This window comes from Cibotium barometz, chromosome 40 (assembly GCF_041138505.1).
Source record: "Cibotium barometz isolate CiBa-2024 chromosome 40, ASM4113850v1, whole genome shotgun sequence".
NCBI classification, from domain to species: Eukaryota; Viridiplantae; Streptophyta; class Polypodiopsida; order Cyatheales; family Cibotiaceae; genus Cibotium; species Cibotium barometz.
The window spans coordinates 14,905,740-14,931,371 of NC_141085.1; the positions used below are offsets into that span (position 1 = coordinate 14,905,740).

General features: G+C 38.1%; 1 protein-coding gene across 1 annotated transcript; it reads right to left on the reverse strand.

Moving 5' to 3' along the window:
* Window positions 1–15,944: 15,944 nt before the first annotated feature.
* On the reverse strand, window positions 15,945–21,548 carry LOC147615238 (cinnamoyl-CoA reductase 1-like). The gene is made up of 7 exons (XM_086779296.1): window positions 21,263–21,548; window positions 19,954–20,171; window positions 19,356–19,510; window positions 18,962–19,147; window positions 18,400–18,562; window positions 18,049–18,238; window positions 15,945–16,314 (listed from the first exon to the last, which is right to left on the reverse strand). Exons 2-7 carry the CDS (start codon window positions 20,159–20,161, stop codon window positions 16,170–16,172), a joined length of 1,047 nt encoding a protein of 348 aa, XP_086635422.1. The 5' UTR covers window positions 20,162–20,171; window positions 21,263–21,548; the 3' UTR covers window positions 15,945–16,169.
* Between the last annotated feature and the right edge of the window lie 4,084 nt (window positions 21,549–25,632).

Sequence of the window (25,632 nt, forward strand, 5' to 3'; positions counted from 1 at the left end):
GATAAACAGATCATCCTTAAGTAGCAAATTGTTTATCCTTAGTTTCCTAGTAGGAAACTTGTTTAACTCAGCTTCTTCCTAGCCCATTATATGCCATCCCCATTTCAGAGGCATATGGTCAAAAAGTGTAGTACTGGAATCCATAGTCATTCTTAGAGTGTGAGGAACCCACACAGCTTGTTGACTAAAAAAGACCCTATCTAATCTGAAGGATGACCCAAAATACTACAAACTAAAATAAGTGTGCCCAGGATCTAAGCCCCGATCACCCATCTCCCATCCACCATCCCTTAAGCCTAATCTCCCTCTCAGACCTTCCCACTTCATCTTCTCTTGTCCCACCAAAACAATACTCTCCCCCTAGAATTATCCCTCTATTTCTCAACCATGTTAAAGTCCCCCATAAATATGCAATGGCCCTAAATATTCAAGGTAACTATCCATTTCCACATCCCACTTCTCACTTTATGATTATGATCCCCATAAGCATTTATTATCCAAATCCTCTCCCCTTCTAGAACTATTTCCACAACCAAAATTCTACCATGAGTATGATTAGCTATGATGCTAGGTTTTAAACAACTTTTAATAATGGTCATAACTCCACTATACACTCCATTCACACCCCCATATATCACAACCCAATCCTCAAATCTATCTTTTCTCAAAATTTTAGGCCCTCATAAATTATGCTCCTGAATAGCTAAAATGGGCAGGCCCCACTCCTTGACTAAGCCCCAAAAGGCAGCGTTCTTCTTTTTATCTTTGATTCCCTTGACATTCCACGTGCAACCAAAATTTTTTAATGCCATACTCATGTTAGCGTAGTTTTAGGCACCATTTCTTCCTCCTCCCCACTCCCCCCATGATCCCCCTCCTTCTATATTTCTTTCCAAGCTTCATCCACTTGCCATTTAAATTTCTAAACCGAAGAGGTCCCACTATCCTCCTCTCCTAATGGATTCATATGATTTACTTCCTTGTTTAGCCCAATCCCCACCTTTATTATTTTAATAGTCTTTCTAGCCTCCTCCTTAGCTTGTCTTGAGCTCGTTTTCCCTTTTACCTCTCTCCACTCTCCATCTCCTACAGAATCCCCCTCATTAACCAGAATCCCTTTTCCTTTATCTTCTTCCACTCTATTTCTACAAGCCTCCTTTTCATTAGTCATGTTATCTACCCCAGTCTCTTGCTTATCCTTAGTTTCACCCTTTGGTTTAGACTCTACCCCCTTTACACAGTTCCTTGCTATATACCCGAACCCACCACGTTTAAAGCATGCCCCACAAAAAGTGAAAGAGTGCACAGAGCGGAAGCAGAGTGGCACTAGAATGGCACTAGAATGTGCTGAACAGAGAGTGCAAGAGAGAGAGAGATATGGAGAAAACTATGCTGAATATACTGAAGCAAAGCAGTCCTAAGCAAGAGAGAGAGAGAGAGATATGGAGAAAACTATGCTGAATATACTGAAGCAAAGCAGTCCTAAGCAAGAGACACTACAAGTCTCATAAGTGAGGGAGCAAAATATGTACAAGACTAAAATGAACAATGAGAGGCCAGCCCCACCTATTTATAGGTGAGGAGGGCTGGCCGACTGGAGCTGAATATGCTCGTCGACTGGAGCACATGACTGGCCGACTGGTAAAATACCAAAAGGGCTGGGAAAAATCCCAGAAAAATATGTAAAATAGGGGTGGCCAGCCCACAATCAAGGGCCATACAAATGGGACCAAAAGGACATCAGAAATGGGCAAAAACTGGGGATGAATGTGCTAACACCTCCTCTCAGCACCGGATGCTGAACATAACTCCGAGAAGCCGAAGAAGTTATCCTCTGTCAAAGACAAAAGAAAGCAGCAACAACAGGTTACGAGGAAAGCTCCACAAGCAATCTCCATAGCAACTTAGCTACAAAAGTAACAGAACAAGCTACCAGGTACACTGTTCTTCTAGAAGATATCAACCATGAAGGTTGCATCGTGCTGCTCCAAATATCGGTGCCAAACCCAAATATAAACACAGTGTCACTCCTCCATAGAAGGCAAAGGGACCAGCAACACATCCTGGTCATCACTGGAAGACCTATGAGTTTCTTCAACCAATACACTTTGCTTGAGGCACTTTGCTGGGCATACAAGTCCTACAATCTCTGCCACATTCCCCAAGCTGTCTTCTCTTCACGAATGGTGAAAAGTAAAGAGTCTGACACAGACAACATGATAGTAGATCTTGCCAGCTCATCCATATCTTCCCACTCTTCAGCAGTAAGAGAAGCGGGCATTACACCCCTTTCTTTGATAGGCTTGTGCTGCTTCTTCTGGAGCAACACATTATAGCACTGGGTTTGCCAAATATCATAGTTATGTGAGCAATAGGAGAAAAATCCCCCTCAGAAGTTGTGAGCAAAGATAGCCCACTGTCTTCCTCAAAAACATTACCAGAGATATCATCCTGGCAAGGAGAAGTATGCACAAAAAATGAAGGCAGGGCAACAAGAGAAACAAACTCCTCAGATGCAATGAGAAAAACTGGCCCAGTATCCTTCCCTGAGGAACATCTCCAAAAGAAGTATCCACAAAATCATTGGCACCTAGAAGCAGAAAGTATCTGCTGATCATTGGCATCACCATACAGGTCACAAAGCAACTGCCACACATAGTAAGTAGAAGCATCATCAGGAGCATAGATGAAGTGTTGAAGAACCAAATCCTGACAATTCAGGAGGAGAAAGCCATAGATATGTCCGTCAATCTTCCTCCACCGACACACATCCTCCGTAGAGGCAAGGTCTGGCAAGCACCGATTCTTGTACGAGAGAAACTCCATCAAACAATACTCCCTGAGAATAGAAGTAACCTACAACTTCCATGACTGAAAGTTACCACCATCCAACTTGTTTGCCTCATCAAGGAAATAACAAGAGAGTGGTACGGGAGCCAAATCTGAAGTTGTCATCATTGATCCAATCAATAGGACCAACACTCATAAAATAAAACTGTCCAAATCAAAAAACACTGATATAGGGTCTTTCCTCCCACCAAAACGCAGCCCTAAGAGGCTGGACAGCACCCGAGAATATGTTGTAAGAGGGTGTAAGAGGGAAAGGCAACAACAAGGATAGTAGCTTGGGCTCTCCTCCTCAAGAAAATGCGCAATCTCTGAAGCAGAAGAAGTGTCCTCCATAGGTACCAAGAGTGCCACCAAAGCCTAAAACACCACAAATCCCCTTTGCAAAGGGGAAAGCCCATTGGAGGGAAAAACACAGTACACAGAAGGCTGCTGTCCTGAAAAAATAGGCCGCCTATGTCCAATCTCCACATGGAAAAGAAAAAGACTAGTCAAACAGTACTAGAAGATTGTGTTGATGAAGCCAAACTGAAGGGCACAGCTACCAGCAGGTTCAGTCCAAAAAACGCAGCAAAGGAAGCTGCAGATCTGAGAAAAAAAACGCAGAGGCAAAGTGACCAGGTTCAGTCTAGAAAATGCAACATGAAAGAGCTGCAGAACTGAAGGAAAACGTAGAGAAGGAGCTACTGAAAACGTAGAGAAGGAGCTACTGAAAACAGTGCTGAATCTGGGGCAGCAAAAAGGTTGCTAAACCAAGAGTGATGATACCATGAAAGAGTGCATAGAGCAGAAGCAGAGTGGCACTAGAATGTGCTGAAAAGAGAGTGCAAGAGAGAGAGAGATATGGAGAAAACTATGCTGAATATACTGAAGCAAAACAGTCCCAAGCAAGAGACACTACAAGTCTCATAAGTGAGGGAGCAAAATATGTACAAGACTAAAATGAACAATGAGAGGCCAGCCCCACCTATTTATAGGTGAGGAGGGCTGGTTGACTGGTAAAATACCAAAAGGGCTGGGAAAAATCCTAGGAAAATATGTAAAATAGAGGTGGCAAGCCCACAATCAAGGGCCATACAAATGGGACCAAAAGGACACCAGAAATGGGTAGAAACTGGGGATGAATGTGCTAACAAAAAGGCCTGAATTTCAAATTTAGTTCCAATTTGCCTAAGTCACCTAGATCCACCTTGACAATTTTAGGAGTCTCTGTTGTGATGCTCCATGAAATACACACATTATTAGCCTGGTGGTTTCCCGCATCCTCTTTTGGCAGATACAAAACAGGACCAATCACGCTAGCTATTTTGTTCAACGCAGGTCAGAGCTACGGAGGTAATCCTACCACCTCTACCCAAACACGACAGACGTGAGATAAACTTTTATTTACATCAAAGAACGGGTCGAACGAGATTGCATGCATCAGCCTATGATCCATAAATAGAGGGGATCTTGTAAACAACTCAGAGACAGCCTAGGCCTTAGTGAAGAGGATATTAAAGAACCCCTTACCTAAGTAGAAAACCTAGGAGACAACCCTACCATGACAAACATCGTCTTGCGGCCATTTAGCGATATCAGCTTTACACGGAGGCTTACTAGAGTAGATTACAATTGTGCTAACCAGTAAAAACAACCCAACTTGACTCCTCACCAACTCAGGTGAGACCTTAAAACATACCTTACCACTCTTGGTTTAGGGTCTTTAAGCCTGAGCGATGATCCTATCCGTTACCCACTTTGGCGTCACCTTCTTTCGTTCTCTTCCCTCGTACTCTTGCGCTCGTGATTGCTTCATATCTTCAGAGCACTCCTCTCCTGAATCCCCCCATCCCCCAACATCCTCCTCTAGATGTTGAATCCAATGCCCCTCCAAGCCGTCACCCCCCTCAATGTACGGAGGCATGCACTTATGCGTGTGAGGTGATTCCCACTCGCCCATGATCTCCGCCACACACATCCTTATCAATAATTCACACTTAATTTCAAGGTACTCCTCTCTCCTCACTCACCAGGCTTCGTCATATATAAATACATGTAATAACAAGTGAAATTTGATATGGTTTCTTCTTATCTAAATACATGCAAGTGAAATTTGATATGGTTTCTTCTTATCTAAATACATGCAATAACAAGCCATTTGAAGATTAAAGGACATGATGAGAAATGTGTATTTTTTCAAGGTGAAATTTTGTGTGAAGGTTTGCATGAGGATATTTAAGGTTGATGAGTGTGTGGGGAACATGTACTTGTAGCATTAGGGCAATGGCCTAGGGGTCACACTCTTAATAAATTCCCCATATAATCTGCATGTGAAGGGTACTGAAGAATGGGTCTATATACATGGTTTTGCGGAATATACATATCATTTCATGTACGTATACATTATTTTCAAACAAATATTTTAGACCCCCATTATAAGTCAAATACATGGTTTTGCGGAATATACATATCATTTCATGTATGTATACATTATAAGTCAAATACACTAGCAACCAATAAATAAGACACCTCTATAAATGTAAAATTATAAATGGATCTAATTAAAAAAAGGCCTCATTTTGAACTTAGGTGATATCATACATTTTTTAATGATTCCCCCCCAAGGGAAATGGTGGGTGAGAGTTCATGACGATATGATACATATGATGATAGTTAAAATACCTCTTGATGTTGCATTATTAGCACTCTTAGATTACATGCAATTGAATTTCTAAATGTGACCATCAATATAGCCTTAAAAATGCCAGTATGTGCCAGTATTTTCTTGTAACCATTTTAATAGTTTTTTTAAACAAAAAGCTTGTTGAGTGGTGGTAAAATCCCCCATAATTTAATATCTTTCCATATCATGGAATATATTTTGTTTTACATGTGCTTACATCTCATGCATTTCACAATCTAATAAACGAATCTAAACTTTTGCAAAGAAATCCATATCATAGTTACCAACTCCGTTTGAAAATGGAACATGATGACATTGAACTTTTGTCATATTTATAAAAGAAAATAAATACCTCCATTGTTACAAGGTGAATGCATGTCATACACACAAGACCATTTTGTTTCTCTATAATAAAGTATATACAAAAAATTGTCAAGTGTTGATCATTATCTTTTTTGTGCTTTTGTGAGATATTATAAACTATGCTTTTATCTCTTTTAGGTTTTTTATTTCAATCTTACTTTTGGCAAAATCTATTTCATACTACCCAACTTAACATTGTTAGAAAATTTATTTCTGAATCCTTAATATAACAAAAAATGAAGGATTTAGATATCTGCTGAAGTAATGCACACATTTCTTCTCAAAAATGTTAGTCCTTTACTCCAACCATCATCGGTCATTTGCCACTATCTAAAATAATAAGTTAGGACACACAAGTTAATCCCATGGGAAGACGGACTTTAATACAGTGATGGACTTGTCATTGTTGTCTAGAGTAAATAAACAAAAAGGAGCTCACACATGTTAAAATCACCAATCAAACAAGTATTCACATAAGTCTCTAGTAAGGACACACTTAAGTCCAATGGAAGACATGCTTTAACATAGTGATGTACTTGTCATTGTTGTCTAGAGTAAATGGAGAAATCAACAAAAAAGAATGCACACACATGTTAAAATCACCAATCAAATAAGTATTGACATAAGTATCTATTCAAATATATGGTCGTATTCGCACAACATTATATGTAGGTGAGTAGGATCCAAGTAAAAGTTAGTATTAGGTAATTTAGCAAAGTGGTGATAGGATCATGTCCATCCAAATGTGTGATTACACCCTTAACACATATGGTATTTGAACCCTTAGTATGACTAAGGATTCACTTACAGCTAATTCCCTTAAATCAATGGTGGTTCTTAGTGTATGACTAAGGTATCATTTGACCTTGTATTTTATTGATTTGGCCCCTATTGCTATATTTTATTGATTTGACCTCTAGATGTGTTGTGTTTTTTCTGCTCTACTAGGTGCAACAAATGGACCTCTCCTTCCTTGCGTTATTATTGGTGATGTTGAGAGATCGTTGTGGTCTATGTGGATAATAGCAATTTTCTGATGAAGAGGTACACGACGGTGCAGCGTATAGCTTCATAAAAGAAAACATGAGAGAGGTACATAAAAACACAGAGCTTCATGTGGAGAAAAAAATGCATCATCATAGCATGAGAAAACACACAACTTCATATGGCAAAAAATGTAGCATAGCATGATGATGGTGAAAACTCTCATGAAAAACACATAGAGGAGATATGGTTGTGATAGCATGTTAGCATTCATGGTGCCAAGATGGGGTATGTGGGAAGAGAAGGATGAAGGATCAAGCCACGACTATGGTGGATTGAGGATAGCCATGGTGAGTGTGTGTGTGTGTGTGTGTGTGGGGAGAGAGAGAGAGAGAGAGAGAGGTGATAGCAAGCACAAGAGAAATATAAGAGAAATATGTTGCACAACTCAAATGATACTCTTGTAATTGGAGAACCTCCCAAGTACATGCTTTTATAGGCATCAAGCCTTATATTTTCATCTAGATTTTGACAAGTGTTGTTTACACCCATAGAGGGTTTTTACACCAACTAAGTCCAAGAAATACCCAATAAATTTAGCCCATGCAATAAGCCAAAATTGATGTATTACTAACTTTTTGAAAGAGAGGGAAACTTTTTTTGTTTGTAATTTCTAGTTACATGGGTGTGAGAAATAGAAGGTTGATTCAAGGGATTTGTTATTTAAAATGTTTAGTGGGTGGTAAAATCAATTTGTTCTCATGGTATTGGTGTTTAAGGGGGCTAATACTAGTGTTGTGATGACAATTATAAAATTACTATATCAAAGCAAGGTGTACTACTCATGTCCTCACAATCATTTGAAGCACTATTGATTGTCACTTGAAGAACTATTAACGCTTGAGTTGTTTGCCACCACTACACATAGCACTTTTCATGTACACACGCATGAATAAAGCTACTCCTTTTCATAGGCCTTATGTAAAAGGATTTTTGTGATTCCTCTTATGTACAACACGTGGGCATACGTGGATGTACACATTTTCATCTTTTATCCACACAAAAATTCATATGTTCAAGCACAAATTCATATCTACACATATGCATGCATGAATGCATGTGTGTTCACATGAAAATTCATATGTTCACATACAAATTCATATCTACACACACATGCATGCATGAATGCATAATGTGATCCCATACATAAAATGTATTGATATATGCATGTGTATGCATATATCAATACAACTATATGTGCATGCATGCATGTAGATGTATAGAGATATACATGCATAAAACACACACATGATCATGTGCAAGCATGAACATGCACACACATAAGCACACCCACATGCATGTATTAAAGCATGCACACACATGCCCACCACACACAACCACACATGCATAAGACAATAACTTACATTGAAATGCCAATAGAAGAAAATGGCTAGAGGTTTACATTATAATGGTTACACATCATTGTGTATAGCTAATTTATAATTATTAAAATGCTAATAGAAGGAAATGGCTAGAGGTTTACATTATAATTTTTACATGTTAATCATTGTGTATAGTTATTTTATAATTATTTCAAATAGAAAACAAGAGGAATGCACATGTTTTAGATAATGAAACCTTATTCTTCGGCAACATTGATTTGAATGCTTTTCATCATAGGTTAAAGAAGACACGACATCCTTAAAGTAGCATATGTCTTTAAAGTTTTAAGGAATCATTTATCCTTGTCTCATTAACAAGAGTCCACATTTTAAGTAGAAATTAAAATTTAGTTGGATAATAATTCCATATAAGAAGAGATTAGAAAAATTAGTAGCTTTGAATAATGAGGATAATGTAGACATTTATTTTAGGAGAACAATAAGATTAGCAAAGGCATAGGAAAACCTATTGAAAGGTTATGTGTATTGGAGGGATATGGCTACATGCCTATGGGAGGGATGTGGCTAATTCATGCATCATTATGCATGGACCTATGGGAGATGTGGTCAGTGTAACCCATTGTGAGAGGGGATGTTTGTGACCTCTTGATTGCCGTTTTCTCACTACATAATCCCAAAAAATAAAAGAATTTTTCTCAAACAATTAGTTATCTATTGTTAGACTAAAAGAGTTAGAACATTTACGTAATCACTCAATTCACCACCTCACTTAAAATTGAAGGTAAGCGCTAATTAGATAAACGATAAAATTTTAATTTTCAAACGATCAAGAACTAACAAAGCAAAAAATTAAATTAGTAACTACTCAAAAAAAGAATTAGTGTATGTGCTTAAACATTATAAATCATCCCAACATAACAACCACAATTGACAACAGAGAAATTTGAAAGCATAACAATTGTTTAAAAAGTCACATTATACATGTACACAAAAAATGTTTTAATATCATTTTTGAAAATGCAAAATGTGTAGAGTGCAAGAGCCTAAATGGTCTAGCTTAGAAAGAGTTTTCCAAATTTTAATATTTAAAAGTGCCAACATCTGTGTGTGTGTGTGTGTGTGTGTGTGTGTGTGTGTGAGAGAGAGAGAGAGAGAGAGAGAGAGAGAGAGAGAGAGAGAGAGAATTAAAATTAGATCAGCATAAAGGAAGATAAATCATTTCACAAATCCATGGGTATTAAGCAGAATCCATTTCAAAGGCTTGTAATAAAAAATGAAGAGAGAATCAAAATTAGATCATCATAAAAGAAGAAAAAATCCATGGGTATCAAGTAGAATCCATTTCAAAGGCTTGTAATCAAAAGGAAGACAAAATCATTTCACAAATCCATGGGTATTAAGCAAAATCCATTTCAAAGGCTTGTAAATAAAAAAAACTAATGAAAGGAGATAGAAGCATAGTTTATAATAGGTTGCAAAATCACATTAAAATTTTCCAAAATTTGACCATTTTGTATATTTACTTTTGTAGAGAAACAAAATAGACTCGTATACACCAACATGCAATGGAGGTTTTCATTTCATGATCAGTGTGGCAAAAGTTCAACATTATCATTTGAATGGTGATGATCCATTCAACTTCCCATGGTTTTCTCCTCCGACGTCCCAGCAATCGTGCACTAAAGATAGCATGTTACAACACCTCCACGAATTCATCAGAAGATATGATCAAGTGCCCAATCCTGCGTAGTTGCCACTGTCAAATTCTTTAATCTGATCATCACACTATTGGAGATGTTCCTAAAATGGAACCATTATCATGATGAAGGCACCGTAAGAATTGGCCTTCAATAAAGGGCCAACACTGAAGCATATCTTTGGCTACTATATGAGCGCTTCGAGTGGATGCCTGAGTGGATGCCTGCCTATAGGCTCCAAACATTTGAAGACATGATGAGACAACTTTCTAAACAAGCTACCATGTCTTCCGTATCTCGAGCCCCCCCCACCTCGGCGGCATCTTACCTTGAGCCGCAACTTTTTTCAAACCTATTCAATCTACTACTGTTAGATCCGTGCTAGCTCCAAGGATGGACCTATATTAGGGAGGGGGGTATGTTAACCACTCCGGCTAACATTATTTTTTAAGCGTGGCCACGCTTCTTGTAACTTATCTTTTTGTAACTGCGCAAAGCGACGCTAATTAATAAAAGAGATATGGGATGATTAAGCTTACGGCTTGCGTAAGCTTGATCAAGCTTACAGCTTGCGTAATGCTGGTCATAGGGATGAGATTTACATAGAGCTAGGAAGCTAGTTTTGGGCCGCCAATTGTAAATGGGCGGCCAGCCACCAATTGTAAAATGAGAGCTCTTGTATATAAGACATTTTATGGAATATGAAAAGGGACAATCTCATTAGTCTCAATTGAGTTTCTCTCTCTATCTCTCTCTCTCTCTCTAACTTTCTTGAGCTTGTGGATGCTTGGTTGTATTATTGATGCTTTATTGAATATACAAAGAGGGACAAGAACATCCCAACCATAGAAGAATCTGGATAAGTATCCACATTACTGGGCTTATATAGTGGTTTGCCTGTCCCACACTAGCCCAGTCCTCCGACCCGGGCATCTCACCCTTGAACCTCGGACACTCTTGCCACATGCGCTCCAGTGTGTGGACTCCATGTCCAGTCAACAAGCTCTGCCGCCACTGTTATGTAACACACACACACATTCCACATTATATGTAACATAAACTTATAGTTTTATACTTAGTTAGACCGATGGGCTCTTGCTCGAGTGGTTATCATAGCTCCCAAACTACTCCTCCTCCAATGGCCTCCCTCCTCCTCCTTGTGTCCTCTCTCCTCCTCCTTGTGTCCCCTCTCCTCCTGTCCCCTCTCCTCCCCCTCGTGTCCTTGACTCACATCCCTCTCTCCTTTCTTGTCTATCACTCTCTCCCTCCCTCTCCCTCTCTCTCCACCTCCCCCTCTCTCTTTCCATGCCCCCCCCTCTCTCTCTCTCTCTCTCTCCCTCCCTCTCTCTCTCTCTCTCTTTCCCCCCCCCTCTCTCTCTCTCTCTCTCTCTCTCTCTCTCTCCCTCTCTCTCTCTCTCTTCATCACTCCATATCTCTCACTCTCGCTCCATCCATGTAATCATTCACCTTACCTCTCTCTCTCTCTCTCTCTCTCTCTCTCTCTCTCTCTCTCTCTCTTTCTCTCTCTCTCTCTCTCTCTCTCTCTCTCTCTCTCTCTCTCCTCCTCATCGTGTCCCCTCCCCTCCCCCTTGCGTCATTTACTTACACCTCTCTCTCTCTCTCTCTCTCAATGCTCTAAACTCAAGAGGAGTTGCACATGGTCACAAAAACGTGTTTTAGGCATGTCTTGACCTCCGTTTTTTAGTTAGCAGGCATTTGCACGCACTGCAAGTAAGTTTTGATATTTTGCAGAACTCTATTTTTGGAACTGCAGGAAGGGAATTTGGTTGCACAGATACTGTGTACTGCAAAGAGGTCTTACAGGTGTTATTGGGTATATGTATGAAAATTAAGGTCATTGGTTGTGACAGTTTGGGTGTACTATGGTACCGTTACAGTGAATACAACAATTTGTGTAGGTCAAACAAGTGTTGTTTTTGGTGAATTTGTGTTACAGAGAATACAACAGTTTGTGCAAGTCAAACAAGAGTGTTGTTTTTGGGAAATTTGTATTGTAGACAAGATGTCAAATGATGGAATTAACCATATCGCTGTAGAGAAGCTTGACAAGAATAACTTCTATGCTTGGAGGTTTAGATTAACAAATGTTTTGATGAAAAAAGGCTTCTTGGACTACATTGAAGGTGAGCATGAGGAGACACCAGAGATACCTGAGATTAATCCAACTACTACGTAGATGTATAAGAATACAAGGATTTGAATCAAGTAGCAAGGAAAGTCATGTATTGGCTTTCTATTAGTATACATGACACCCTAATTGGGTACATATAAAGATGCCAAGTCACCCAAGGAGACATGGGACACCTTGGTGAAGTTATATAAAACTAACACCAAGGCATGAAAGATTCAGTTGAAGAATTAGCTTCATACTATGAAGAAAAAAAAACATGTATGTGAATGATTATGCCTTGAAGATCAAGGGCATTGTGGAATCCTTTACATCTATTGGTGTTTTGTTGATGATGATGATAAGGTGGAAGTATGTCTACGTGGTCTCGGGCCACAATACAAGCCATTCAAGATGTCTATTCAGACTCGGGAGAATATTCCAAATCTATAAAGTTTGGAATGTTCTCCTTTAGGAGTGGTGCTATGATATGGAGCAGCAAGAAGTAGCCAACACTTGTGTCTTATCGAGTAACAGAGGCAGAGTGTAAGGGTGCTGCAATGGCAGCATGTTAGGTAGCTTGGTTTTGTAAGCTACTTGGTGATTTGGGGCTGCAAGTTGACAGGCAGGTTGTCATCTATTGTGACAACCTTAGTAGTATATAGTTGGTGAGAAACCCAATTTTTCATGTGCGGACCAAACACATAGAGGTTCATTATCACTTCATTAGAGAGAGGGTCTTAGTAGGAGACATTGATCTCATGTATGTTAACACGGAGGAGCAAGTAGTTGACATTTTCACGAAAGCCCTGGGAGCAAAGAAGCTTCATAGATTCCAGACTATGCTTGGAGTCCTAGAGATGGAGTTGAGCTTTAGGGGGACTGTTGAGATGTCAAGATCAACACGAGCTAACACTTATGATATGCGTGGGTGACCATTTTTGTCAGTTACATCACTGGCGTGTTTGGTAGGATATTGACATGATGGATCTTTGCCAATGATTCTACAGTTGGACTATACCATCTACTAGTCCACCATTGAGTTATGGCGCACACTTATCTTGCCAGCTCACTCACTTATTAGTGTGTTCACATTATGGACCGCATGTAGAACTCTTTTTGTTGAGAAGAAGAAGAACAAATTTTGAGCCTCTCATCTTGTGTGTTCTCTTCTAGGGTTTGTGTGTGTGTGCTTGCAAGAGCTCAAGATCTCTTCCTCCCTGTACTTTTCATAGACCACAGTAAAAGCAAGATTTGGAGTAAGGTAATAACACATTCTTTGCAACTTTTGGTTTGGAAAATTGTGACTTGTATCTTAGCACAAGACTAGCACATCATGTGTGCTTTTCTCATGGCTTGGTTAACTCACTTGACCTCGTTCACCTACTAAGGCGACCCTTATTTTTCGTTTATATAGCGAGAATATAGACTCTACCATCACTACTTAGAGAAGTTGTAGAGTGTCCAACATGGGATAGAGTAAATCATAGACTCTACCATTACCATCACTACTTAGAGAAGTTGTAGACTGAATCATAAATCTCAAAATAATATGTTGGGTTTTTTAACCTAAAGAAGAAAAGCATATAGTTGTCCACCATAGGATAGAGTGAATCATAAACATCAAATAATATGTTGGGTTTTTTAACCCAAAGAAGAAAAACATATAGCTGTTTCTCCCTAGCCCACCAATTCGGGAATGCCATCTTTTTCTTTTGAATGAGACATCACTTCTACTACCTACAACCACCTATGCGTACCTGCTTGTTGCAAATGATTCCTTCACATCTCTCTTAGAAAGGTATGTAATATTGCTTGTCTACACCATCGCATGTGGCATCCCCTCCTCTAAAAAAGCATCACCTTTCTAGTACCAATCTCATATAAGGTGTATATTATTGAACCTTAGCAATATCATACAAGATGTATATTATTAAACCTTAGCTCTCACCATTCTTCTTGGAACTTTTTTCTTTTCTAGATGAAAAAATGGGCATCGGATGATTTACGATGATGTGAGGATAACAAATGAATATTTTCATAAAAACATTGAACATTATTTGGTTTTACTTAATTGTTCTAAAGTCTTATCTCCAAAATTATTTGGTTTTACTTGATTGTTCTAAAGTCTTATCTCCAACTAGAGGTATAAATAGAAACAAAGGGTATGCTCTTTTAATGAGAAAGGGACTTCCACCACTACATTAAAAGGGCCTATGTACACCAACACATGAGCACACATGTGTGTGTGTGTGTATGTATGTATATATGTATTTACATATGTATGTATGTATGCATATGTGTGTACATATATATGCTTGCACGCACGCGCGCACACACACACACACACACACACACATGCACACAAATACACACACATGCACACACACACACACACACACACACACACACACACACACATATAAATACATACACATGCATATAGGTGTGTGTATGTTTGTATACATGTCTGCACTTTTTCTTGAGTTTAAATAAGGCTTTGATTTGAAAATTATCCTTCTTTGACAAAAGGGTAAATGAAACATCTCTAGAATATGCATACGAGGATTGATGAAAGTTGTGAAGCACTCATCAAAGAGAAGCAAGATGTAGGATGTTGTTAAGAAGTCATTTTCTTATTAAAGAGAAATAAGATAATGGGTAAAAATGAACATGAATGGGCTCATAATTACCAATATAATGGGTAAAAATGAAAATAATATTATTGTTTATGCTTCAAAGTACATATTTTCAACAAATACATTCAATATATTTAGTTAAAGCCATGTGTACTTGCATGGTGGAAAGTGGGGCTAAGATGAATTGTAGCCACTTCTTATGTGACCCTTGCATTTATATATGTGTTCTTTTATTTGTAATCATGGTTAATACCACCATGGTTAGCATGGCAACCCCAATAATGTACCAATAGAGTGTTCTTGAGTTAGCATATAAAGAGGGAACCCTACTTAGTTTGATCACACCCAAATATTAAAAAAAAAACAAGGCTTTGATTTGTAATAACAATCATGTGCATGTTTGTGTAATCAAGTGTCTATGTATATTTTAGGCTTTGATGTGGAGTGAATCCATACTAATATTAAACGATTTTGTCATTTTCAAGTGATAAGGGATCTTGGAGAAATAAATTAGTTTGGACACAAAACTAAATGTATTTTACAAGATTCCCCTTTAACTGTGAAATGGAGTTGCCTAATAAATAAGAGACATGAAAAAAGATGCAAAAGTTATTAATAAATCCTTTAAAAGACCACTTTTTCTTGAGATCTATCTTAAATTATAATGCCCTAATACGAATCATAAACTCCATCAAAGGGATGTGATGAGCATGTGTGTGTGTGTGTGTGTGTGTGTGTGTGTGTGTGTGTGTGTGTGTGTGTGAGAGAGAGAGAGAGAGAGAGAGAGAGAGAGAGAGTGCACATATAACTATATGTGCATCCATGCTTGTACACTCATATTCATGTGTATTTATAGATGTCCACACATGTCCATGTATGTATGTGTGTACCATGCCTACATGTCTATATGCAGATTCATGTGTATTTATAGATGTGCCATGCTTACATTTCTATATACATATTCATGTGCGTTAATAAATATCTTTACACGACTCCATGTGTGTATTTGTGTGCGTGCATGCGCGTGCGTGCATTTGCGCACCTCTCTCTCTCCACCCCCCTAGTAAACCCTTTATTCTACAAGCGTTACAAAGAGAACGAAATGTTTCTTGGTTTTATGTTAAGTATCTGATTGTGATCTTTATAGTGGAAGTGAGCAATTTTTCTACATCAATATCCCACAAAATGTATTTGGAGTTATGACTATCATGACCACCATTGTACAATCATTGATTAATAATTGAAAACCATAAGGTTACGTTGTTAAAGTGTATCTTTGAATGAAAAGGATATGCATCGCATTGCACTTGAACTTAGTGTTCCATCGTGCATTTACCAACATGAGACTTCTTGGCTACATTTCGGTAATATTTTAATGATGAATGAGAGTGTATGCATACATTGACCTTATTGGAATGGCTTTGATCATTAAGTGGATACTTGTCAACTAATCACACCCTTCTCTTGTAAGCTAACCACTGTGTCATGTAAACACTTCGTAAGAGGAGTAAAAACAAGCCCCAAGTTGCGTAACTTTTTGTTGGAGAATTGATATGCTTGAACCTTGGGATGCTTCTCATCAGAACACCTGCAATGAAACATTGAAAAGTGTGATGAGAAATTAATATTTTTATGGGGTGAAATGTTAGTAACAAGAATATCAAAAAATGATGAAATGTTGTCTTAGATGAAATGAGCATGAGTTACGAGGTATAGATAAGTGTAATATTGAGATAATGGTGGATGGCAGATCATGGATAGATAATAGAAAATGAGTGAGCAAACATAATACAAAACTAACATTTCAAATGGTGGAGGATCCCAATTGCATGTATGAAAATGGTAGTTTCCTTGAGATTTTATGCAACTAATTTCCTTGAGCTTTTATGTAACCAAATTTTCAATGAGCTGTGTTTGAAAGCCCATGACACACATTGTTACTAGCCTCTTTACACAACATCTTCATCAAGATCCAAATTCGACCATCAATACCCTTTTAGAACTATGAGTAACTTTTACCTTTTTTGGAGCTCCTCTACAACTCATGCTTATGAAAAGGCTGTTAACCCAACACAGAATGAAGAAATCCACCCTCTTCCCTCCCTCTCCCCCTCCCTCTTCTTTCTCCTCTCCAAAATTTACATTTCTCTTTGATCCCTTTCATGTCATTGTAGTTATTTGCACCTCATTTATTACTGATTTGTTGATGTTTTCTAATGAATAACTGTTCTTTTTTTGTAAAGAAAGCCACATCATAGTGCCTATCTCCTATTTCTACCCTATTTCCTATTTCTACTTCTCTTTTTTGGCATTTAGAAAGCATAGAGCACCCTTTAAAAGGCAATGCTTGGTCTTTTGCAAAACTCTTATAATATAAGAACCCTTCTTTCTATAAGGTAATTGATAACCCTCCTTTCTATAATATGAAACCCTCCTTTCTGCAAAATAATTGCTTGTTGATGCACATACTTCTCTTGTTTCTTAAAATTCAAATTTAGGTATTTTTCTATTTCATGCTTCTATGATATCTTAATACATACGCTTCTATGAGATCTTAATGTGTATGCTTCTATCGTTTTCACTAGGTTTCTAATTTCAAGAAGTGTGCTTATTTCAATTTTGTCGTGCATTTTAATTTTGAGCTCTTAGCTTCCAAGAGTAACCATGGTGACATTTTTTTGGTCAAAAATGTGGGCCTTCATTAAAAATAAATTAAAATAGGGAGTGGTTCAATTAATATTATTCTAACTATGATGTCCATTATTTTCACTCTAAAAGCTCTCTCCTTTTCCTCTCTTAAAAGAATGGTTCAAATTAATACTTGTTGCACTAACCATGCCAAGTGTACTTTTCACTTCACTTCCAAAAGATTTTTCTCCAAGCACATGCATGTGCCTGCATACATGCAATGCATATGCACGCACACACATACATGCACATGCTCGCACACACCTTTTTGCATTTTCATTATCAAAACTTTTGGTAATTCATTGAATTATTCGGAGCCCTTCCTAGGCTACACTTTTTTCTACCCATTTTCCATTTGCGCGGGAAGGTAAAAAGGTTTTAAGCATGTTCGTATTTTCTTTCTATTGGAGGAGGGTAGTAATGCTTTAAATAAAAGAAAACTTACATGTGTTTTGATTTATTGGTTGTTTACTAATGCCATTGATTGTTTTGCTATTGCTAAATGCTTTCTAAAATATGGATCAATTATGCATTTATTTCATGCTTGCTTCTTTCTAAAGAAAAGTGACTCAAAGGTTTTAAATCTCTTTTGTTTTAAGAGCTGATTATTAGTGTCTTAGTAAAATGCTCTTACTTTCTTGGGATTGGGTATTGAGGGAACATGTCTGCAAGGAGGTCGCAAACATCGCCTCGGTGGGCCACACTCTCAGCACACAGGTACCTCCCGTTGGCTCGAGGGCTCTCATAGAGGAGGATGCATGAATCAGCCACGTCCCTCACATCCACATATGCTTGCACTAGGTTTGCATATGTCTTTGCTGACCCTGTCATGCAATTAAGGGAGGTAAGCATATGTCATCTAAGTACATGGAAACATACGTTATTTGGGAGGTAAGCATATATGCTATTTGGGTACATTGAAACATTTGATCATAATAAATTTTTTCCTTTAAATGCATATGCATGAAAAATGGGTTGCATGTACCTGATAAGTATTTGAGAATATGGACGGTGCTAGCATTCATGGTGGATTGCAACAAGGGCCCAAGTACTAAAGAAGGGTTTAGTACGACCAAATCCACATTCTTCTTCTTTGCATGATCCCAAGCTGCTTGCTCCGCCACCATTTTTCCATAGCAATACCAATTCTAATGACAAATTCATAATCATAATAAGAAAACATGGCATGGATCAAACATATTTTGATCATTTAAAGGAGCTCAACTTAGGCAAAGATTATTAGCCCTCCTTTAATATAATCTACCATGTGAGACAAACTATCAATTCTAGGGGCCCTTAGACAAATAACCCACTCATCCTTACTATCAGAGTATCTAGGGGCCCTTAGACAAATAACCCACTCATCCTTACTATCAGAGCATCTGATAATGGTGGCTAGTAGGGTGAATGCTCATGGATTGGCAATCAAGCCCCCACCCTTGGCCTAGTTGTTGGCATGTAAAGCCCGTAGATCGTTATACTTGTTACTATGTGTGATAACTTGAAAATATAAAAACTTTTTGATGTGGTATAAATGGGCTACATACCTTGGTCTCTTTACAATAATCAAGGTCACTCCAACATGCCTCATCAACAACAATGCATGGGTCCCTGTTGGGGTCCATGTACACAGCTCCAATTGATGAAGTGAACACTACGCGCTTCACCCCGGCTTGAGCGGCCGCATCCAGCACATTCAGAGTGCCTTTGACGGCGGGGTCCACCATTTGCACCTGCAAAAATGTCAAAAAACAAAAACCACCAAATAAGAGACAAATGTGTCCACTGTGGGTGACCATTTTCTTGAGTTTCAAGAGTGTGGTTTTGGGTGGAGGGAATATTTTGAAGTTTTGAAAATGGAGGGAAATTTTTATTTTGAAAATGGAGGGAAATTTTTAATGTTTTTGAATTTGAAATGGGGGAATATTAGGGTTAGCTTACTGGGTCATCTGTGACCGGGGAGGCGAGGTGGAAGACGCCGTCGCAGCCATTGATGACAGACAAGAGGCTATCAAAGTCCAAGAGATCTGCCTTGACAAGAAGCAGCCCCTTTGCAGCACCTTCCAATTGCTTCAAATGGGCATTCTTTGGATCATCTGCTACACATTAACACCCATTAGTACATCAATAAGTTATCCACTAAACTCACTTGAAATGTTACTCTTTGACATAACCAATCATCAACCACATTAGCATCAATGGTGAAATGCTGTTAGCATAAATGAATGAAGACAAACAACAGGCCTTAGAACAGCCAGTTTGACCTTCATTACAGCCAATTTGACCTTAGTTAGCCCATTAAGATGGCAATTTTGCAGTTAATTACAGTGTGTGATTTGTATAATATGTATCAGATTACAGCCAGATCGACACTTAATTAGCCATTAAGATGATAATTTTGCAGTACAGATTGGCCATTAGGGTTATGGTTTTGCAGTTATTTATTTGTATATATAGTAGGCTTTGTGAGAAAATGTCAAGATTGAATAATAATTATATAATGGATGGATTTAAAAAAATGGGAGATTTTGATTTTCACCTGGGTTCCTGACTGTGCCTTTGACAGTGTAGCCCTTTTGTAGGAGGTGCTTAACAAGCCAGGAGGCTATGAACCCCCCTGCTCCGGTTACACACACAGTGGCCGTCCGCCCACCACCGCCCACATCTGCTTTCACACTATCGTCCGCCTTGGTGTCATAACTTTCCTCACAGCTGGCCACCTGTCCGCCCATAATGACCTCAGGCATTTTTTATAGTCTGCAATAAATTTCAACTAAATCACAAAATAATCCTTGCTTTATCAAGAGATTGAAAAAACAAAATCGCCTTTTGAGCATTCTCACCAGAAAAATCTGACATTACACAATTATAATTATATAACTTAAACAAAATAACTAAATTATGATCATCTCAATCTGTCTAGAAAAATAGTCAAAAAAATAACCAAGTATAATAGTAATCAGATAACCAAATATTTTAAAATAACCAAATTTAATAGAATAGAAATCAGATATCCTTGATCCGTCCATAAAATTATTAATTAAGTTGGGTGAATAATTAAACAAGTAGTCTGATAATCTCAATCGGCCAAAGACAAAAATTATGAGACTTTTTTTAGACAAATTATGTCCATAAATAAGTTTAATTTGTACACACAGAACCTAACATAAATATGCCATTACATCAATAATGGAAAATATTGATAATCTGCCCTTACATAAAATAGATTAGCAAACTAATAATCTCAATCTGGTCTAAGAAAAAAGAGAACTCACCATTCTGACAAATTCCATAAACTTAAAAAAAAAACCCACAGATAAAATAAATATTACATTCTTGAAAGAGGCAGGCGATTTTCATGCAGGCGAGAATTAAAAATTGGCTGCACATTAAAAAATAAAACAAATAAAAAGTGCAAGGAATAGCCGACTCTGTAGAAAAATGTGGGCGATTTTTATGTTTTTTTAAAAATGTTTTTACGTGCTGATTGATAGGTTTTCATGAAAATGCAGAGACCAGAAATTGCATCCGAAGTTTCATGCTATTTTAGAGCTTCTGCGGGAAATAAATGGGGAAAATTAGATTTAAAAAAATAATATAGCTGAAAAAAGAGAGAGTAAAATCTAATTAAAAAATACAAATTTCAGAGAATGAGTGCTGTAGTATTGAGAGCAAATGTTGCTGGGAAAAATAAAAATCAGAAGCAGAAATTTCTCAAAATTGGACATGAAACCTGCTGGGAGAAGAAAAGAGGATTAATGCATGATTGGTTGAAAGACTAACATGGAAATTTAACAAGGGATTAGCGCATAATTAGTCGAAAGTGAAGATAAAGATTGGGAACTTACATGGATTAAGCCAAGCAGGTGGTTGTGGATCCACTAATGAAGTGTGTAAAATGAGTGCACTAATCACAGTGTGCACATTTAATTATAACTAAGAGGTGTATGGTAAGCAAGGTTTAGGAGAATGTGGTGGGCGTGATCATCCACCACTAAGAGATTAAAGGAAAGCTTGATATATAAATACAAACAAAAGCTTCAGAGAGGAGAATGTGGTGGGCGTGATCATCCACCACTAAGAGATTAAAGGAAAGCTTGATATATAAATACAAACAAAAGCTTCAAAGAGGAGGAGGGCAGCATTACGTAAGGCTTGTCGTAAGCTTCGAGCTTGTTTGGTGAAGAGGTTCGTCACCCCACTCACCACCCCCACACGACTTGCACGTGTCAACACACACACTCTCACTCTCCCTCACACACTCCTCTCTCTCTCTACACACACACACACACACACTTACATGGTAAAATATCAATTACATTTTAGAGTTTTCATACAAGGATTTGCATATGTAAGCACTTCCATGTACTCGCTTGTTTACATGCACAGAGGTGCATGCATATGCCCTCATGCTATGCTTTTGTGTGCATGTGCATGCACATGTGTGCATGTCATGTGCGTGTATGCATATGTGTGCATATGCCATGCTTTTTTGTGCACATGTGCATGTAGGTGCGTGTATGTCTATGCATGTCTTTGTCTATGTGTACATGTGCACACATGTGCAATGTGCCTCATACAAGACCTCCCTCAAAATGCCAATGCATTGGAGTTATTGCATTGTATATGCATGTGTGTTCGTGAGTGCATGTGCGTGTGTTGGCGTATAAAATTTCTAATAGAATTTCTCGCAAACCCTTTTTTTTAAGGGTAATGGAAAACAAAGTTCTCTTGTGCAATGTTGTAGCTCATAAAATCACTAAAACTGCTAATGCGTGAGAGTTCTTGCATTGTGTATGCATGTGTATGTGCATTGATTATGCCCAAACTTATTTTAGGAGGCCCATGTAAAACAAAGTGTTCTCATCCTGGCACAAGAGTTAGCATAAATAATAAGGTCGAGAGTTCATATGCACACATTTGTGTATGCATGCTTATGCACGTTGTGCTACTAGAGTGAGTTTAGACCTTTAAAATCTAAAAGTGCCTTCAATTTTTAATATTAATATTTTTTTGAGTCTTGGTAGAAAAGCCTACAAATTTCAAGAAATATACAAAAAGCACCATACTTTTTATACACATAAGTAGTGCTTTGAATGATTGAAATGACAAGAATGATACACCTTATGGCAAGAATCGTAATAACAACTCTCTCTCTCTCTCTCTCTCTCTCTCTCTCTCTCTCACACACACACACACACACACACACACACACACACACACACACACTCACACACACACACACACACACACACACATGTACACACCCACCCAAGTAGTGCTTTGAATGATTGAAATGACAAGAATGATAGCAACAACTCTCTCTCTCTCTCTCTCTCTCTCTCTCTCTCTCTCACACACACACACACACACACACACACACACACACACACACACGTGCACGCATACATGCACCTACACACACAATACCACATCACATTTTCACTACCCCACACATTTACACATACCTCTCTCTCTCTCTCTCTCTCTCTCTCTCTCTCTCTCTCTCTCTCTCTCTCTCCCCCCTTCCACCAACATGAGGTGCATAAGTTTTCCTTTCTATTTCTCTTTGCATGTCACACCACTCAAAAGGATTGGAATCCTTGACTAGCCTTACCTTGGTGGATTGTCACTTTCTCCTTAACCTACTTTTGGAAACACTCTACCATGCCTTTTCCCACTAGAACTACCATTGGAACCACTTCTTTTATTTTTAAACATTAGAGATCACAATCTTTGGTGCAACACACATTCCAACATGCTAACTTGAGGTAAACTTTAGAAAACATTGCCTAGCTAGCACTTTTCAAAAACGTTGTATAGCTAGTTTCTTACACCACATCAAAGTGATGTCCACCCACCATATGTGAGAGTACGTTATGCCTACAAAACATTCTAAAAAGGTTTTTCTAGATTATTGCACTTTTGTTTGAGAGGTCACTCAAAAATATGTAAGATAGCACGTGAGTTCAACATAAGGTGTGGGGATTTTTAATTAAAATTGTGAAAATTTTGATACATGAGGGGTACTTTTATTGCAAAAAGTGTTACAGAAGGGGTGTTTTTAAAATTCAAAAATCTATAAGTAGGGGGTACCACTTAAATGCACATACTACATAGGGGGTTAATAAAGTGACCCCTGAGTCCATCTTTTAGACAACACATTCCATTATATTGGTACTTTTTTTTAAAGTGAGAAAATGCAAATTGTTCTCCTTAAATTGATGATTTAGGGGAGGCAATAATGCTTCCAAAAAATATGCAGTTGTATGGTCTATTTAGTCTAAGGTTGTTTAGAGATTATGAATGTAAGTTGGCGAGAGAAGGTGAAAAAATGCTAGAGATTCTTGGTGTAAACAATGGTGTAAACTTAATGATGTAATAGCCACATGGTATTCCAAGCCTTGTAAGGTCTCAAATAATTATTGTAAGAAAGAGCAAGTTTGGATACAAATGAATAAAGAAGTCTCCAAGAGAGTGCTAATCCCATTTTGGGTTAACTAGATGCTCTCCACCACATATTAGAGTGAAGAGTAAGTTTCATGCAAAGGCACTATAAAAGTTGTGCAGTTATTGACAAGAAATAGGATCTTGGGGAGACACATCACTTGCTATTCAATGGATTAAAAATATAAACTTCAATTATTACCATGAGAGAGATAGCATAAAAACATAAATAAAATAAACACATGAGAGAGTATTGGGTGCAATCTATCCCCCCTCAAGAAGTGTCGGCCTTCTTCCACCTCTTGAGTATTTATGATTTATTAATAAAAATAGCCCATAAGCCAAAAGTAGATGCACACTCATGCATGGCCTTGCCCTTTACAACAATCTGGGTTTCTTTTTACACAAGCTTAGGTAAAGTATTCCTATCTAAGAACTAAAGGAGAATTACAAAAAAGAACCCGAAGGGCTAATTCACATGGAAATAAATAAGTCCACGCCCAATATAACAAAAGTGGGCGGCTTAATAGGTCCATGCCCAAATACATCAAAATGGGGTAGCCAACAACAATACAAAATCGTGTAGCAGATATCCCAATAAAAGCTCGCACTATATCACCGCCATCACGTCCCAGTCATTCCGGCTTACGAGCATAAAGCCCATCAATATCACCAACCTACAGAAGGTTGTCCATTTCAAACACACTACAAGTTAGCAACACATGCTAAAAGTCCATGACAGCACACATAAGTAATAAATCCAACACTTAGTTCGAGCCATCCCTAATTTCATATGTCCTACACATAGAATATTCAGAATCACCCAAGTGCCATGCTATGAACATAGTGGTAATTAGGTATCCCCAATTAACCACAGAAGGATGGATAGACAAACCGTGACATCCCTCCTACCCGGGGATAGCAATTGTCCTCAGTTGCATCATATCAACTGGCTCGTGTTTGAAAGTAAGGTTGGATGAGGTGAGGATAGGCGGTGCGAAAAAACCGCTCAGGTATCCATTTAGCATTTTCATCGAGGACGATTTTTGAAGGTCAAAAGATATCTATTATATACAATACCTGTGCAAGTAGTAGTGGTCTCATGGTCAATAATAGCCTCAGGTTGAAGTTCTTCTACTTGGTCAACAACAAGACTAGGTGCTTCCTCATATACAGGATGTGTAGGGATTGGTCCCCTATAAGGTCTCAAAAGACTGATATGAAAAGAATTATGAATTCTCCAATGAGAAGGAAGTGAAAGCCTATATGCTAGGTCATTAATCTTATGAGTAATTTGAAAAGGACCATAAAAACGAGGAGCTAACTTAACAATAGGGCTAGTCTCAACACTTTTAAGACGCCTCTTTTAAATACGAAGCAAAACATATTGACCTTCTTGAAAAACCATGTGCTTTCTTTTCTTATTAACTTGTTTAGTGTATTTCTCTTGTGTGTTAGAAATAGCCTTACAAACATGATCATGAATGGAAGTGAAATCAATAGCGAATAGATCTGCAGCTTCAATAGTGTGACAAACGAGTGATAGGAGTAGGTAAAACTTTGCCATACACAATTGCAAAAGGTGATTTTCCAATGGATGAATGTGGTGTGTTGTTTGTGCAAATTGCAAAATATGGATATACTTATCCCATTGTTTAGGTTGTGATGAACATATGCACGGAGTAAATCCAAGATTGTGCTATCTGTCACTTCAGTTTGACCATTACATTCAGGATGAAATGCAGTGGAAAAATCCAATTTAGTGCATAGA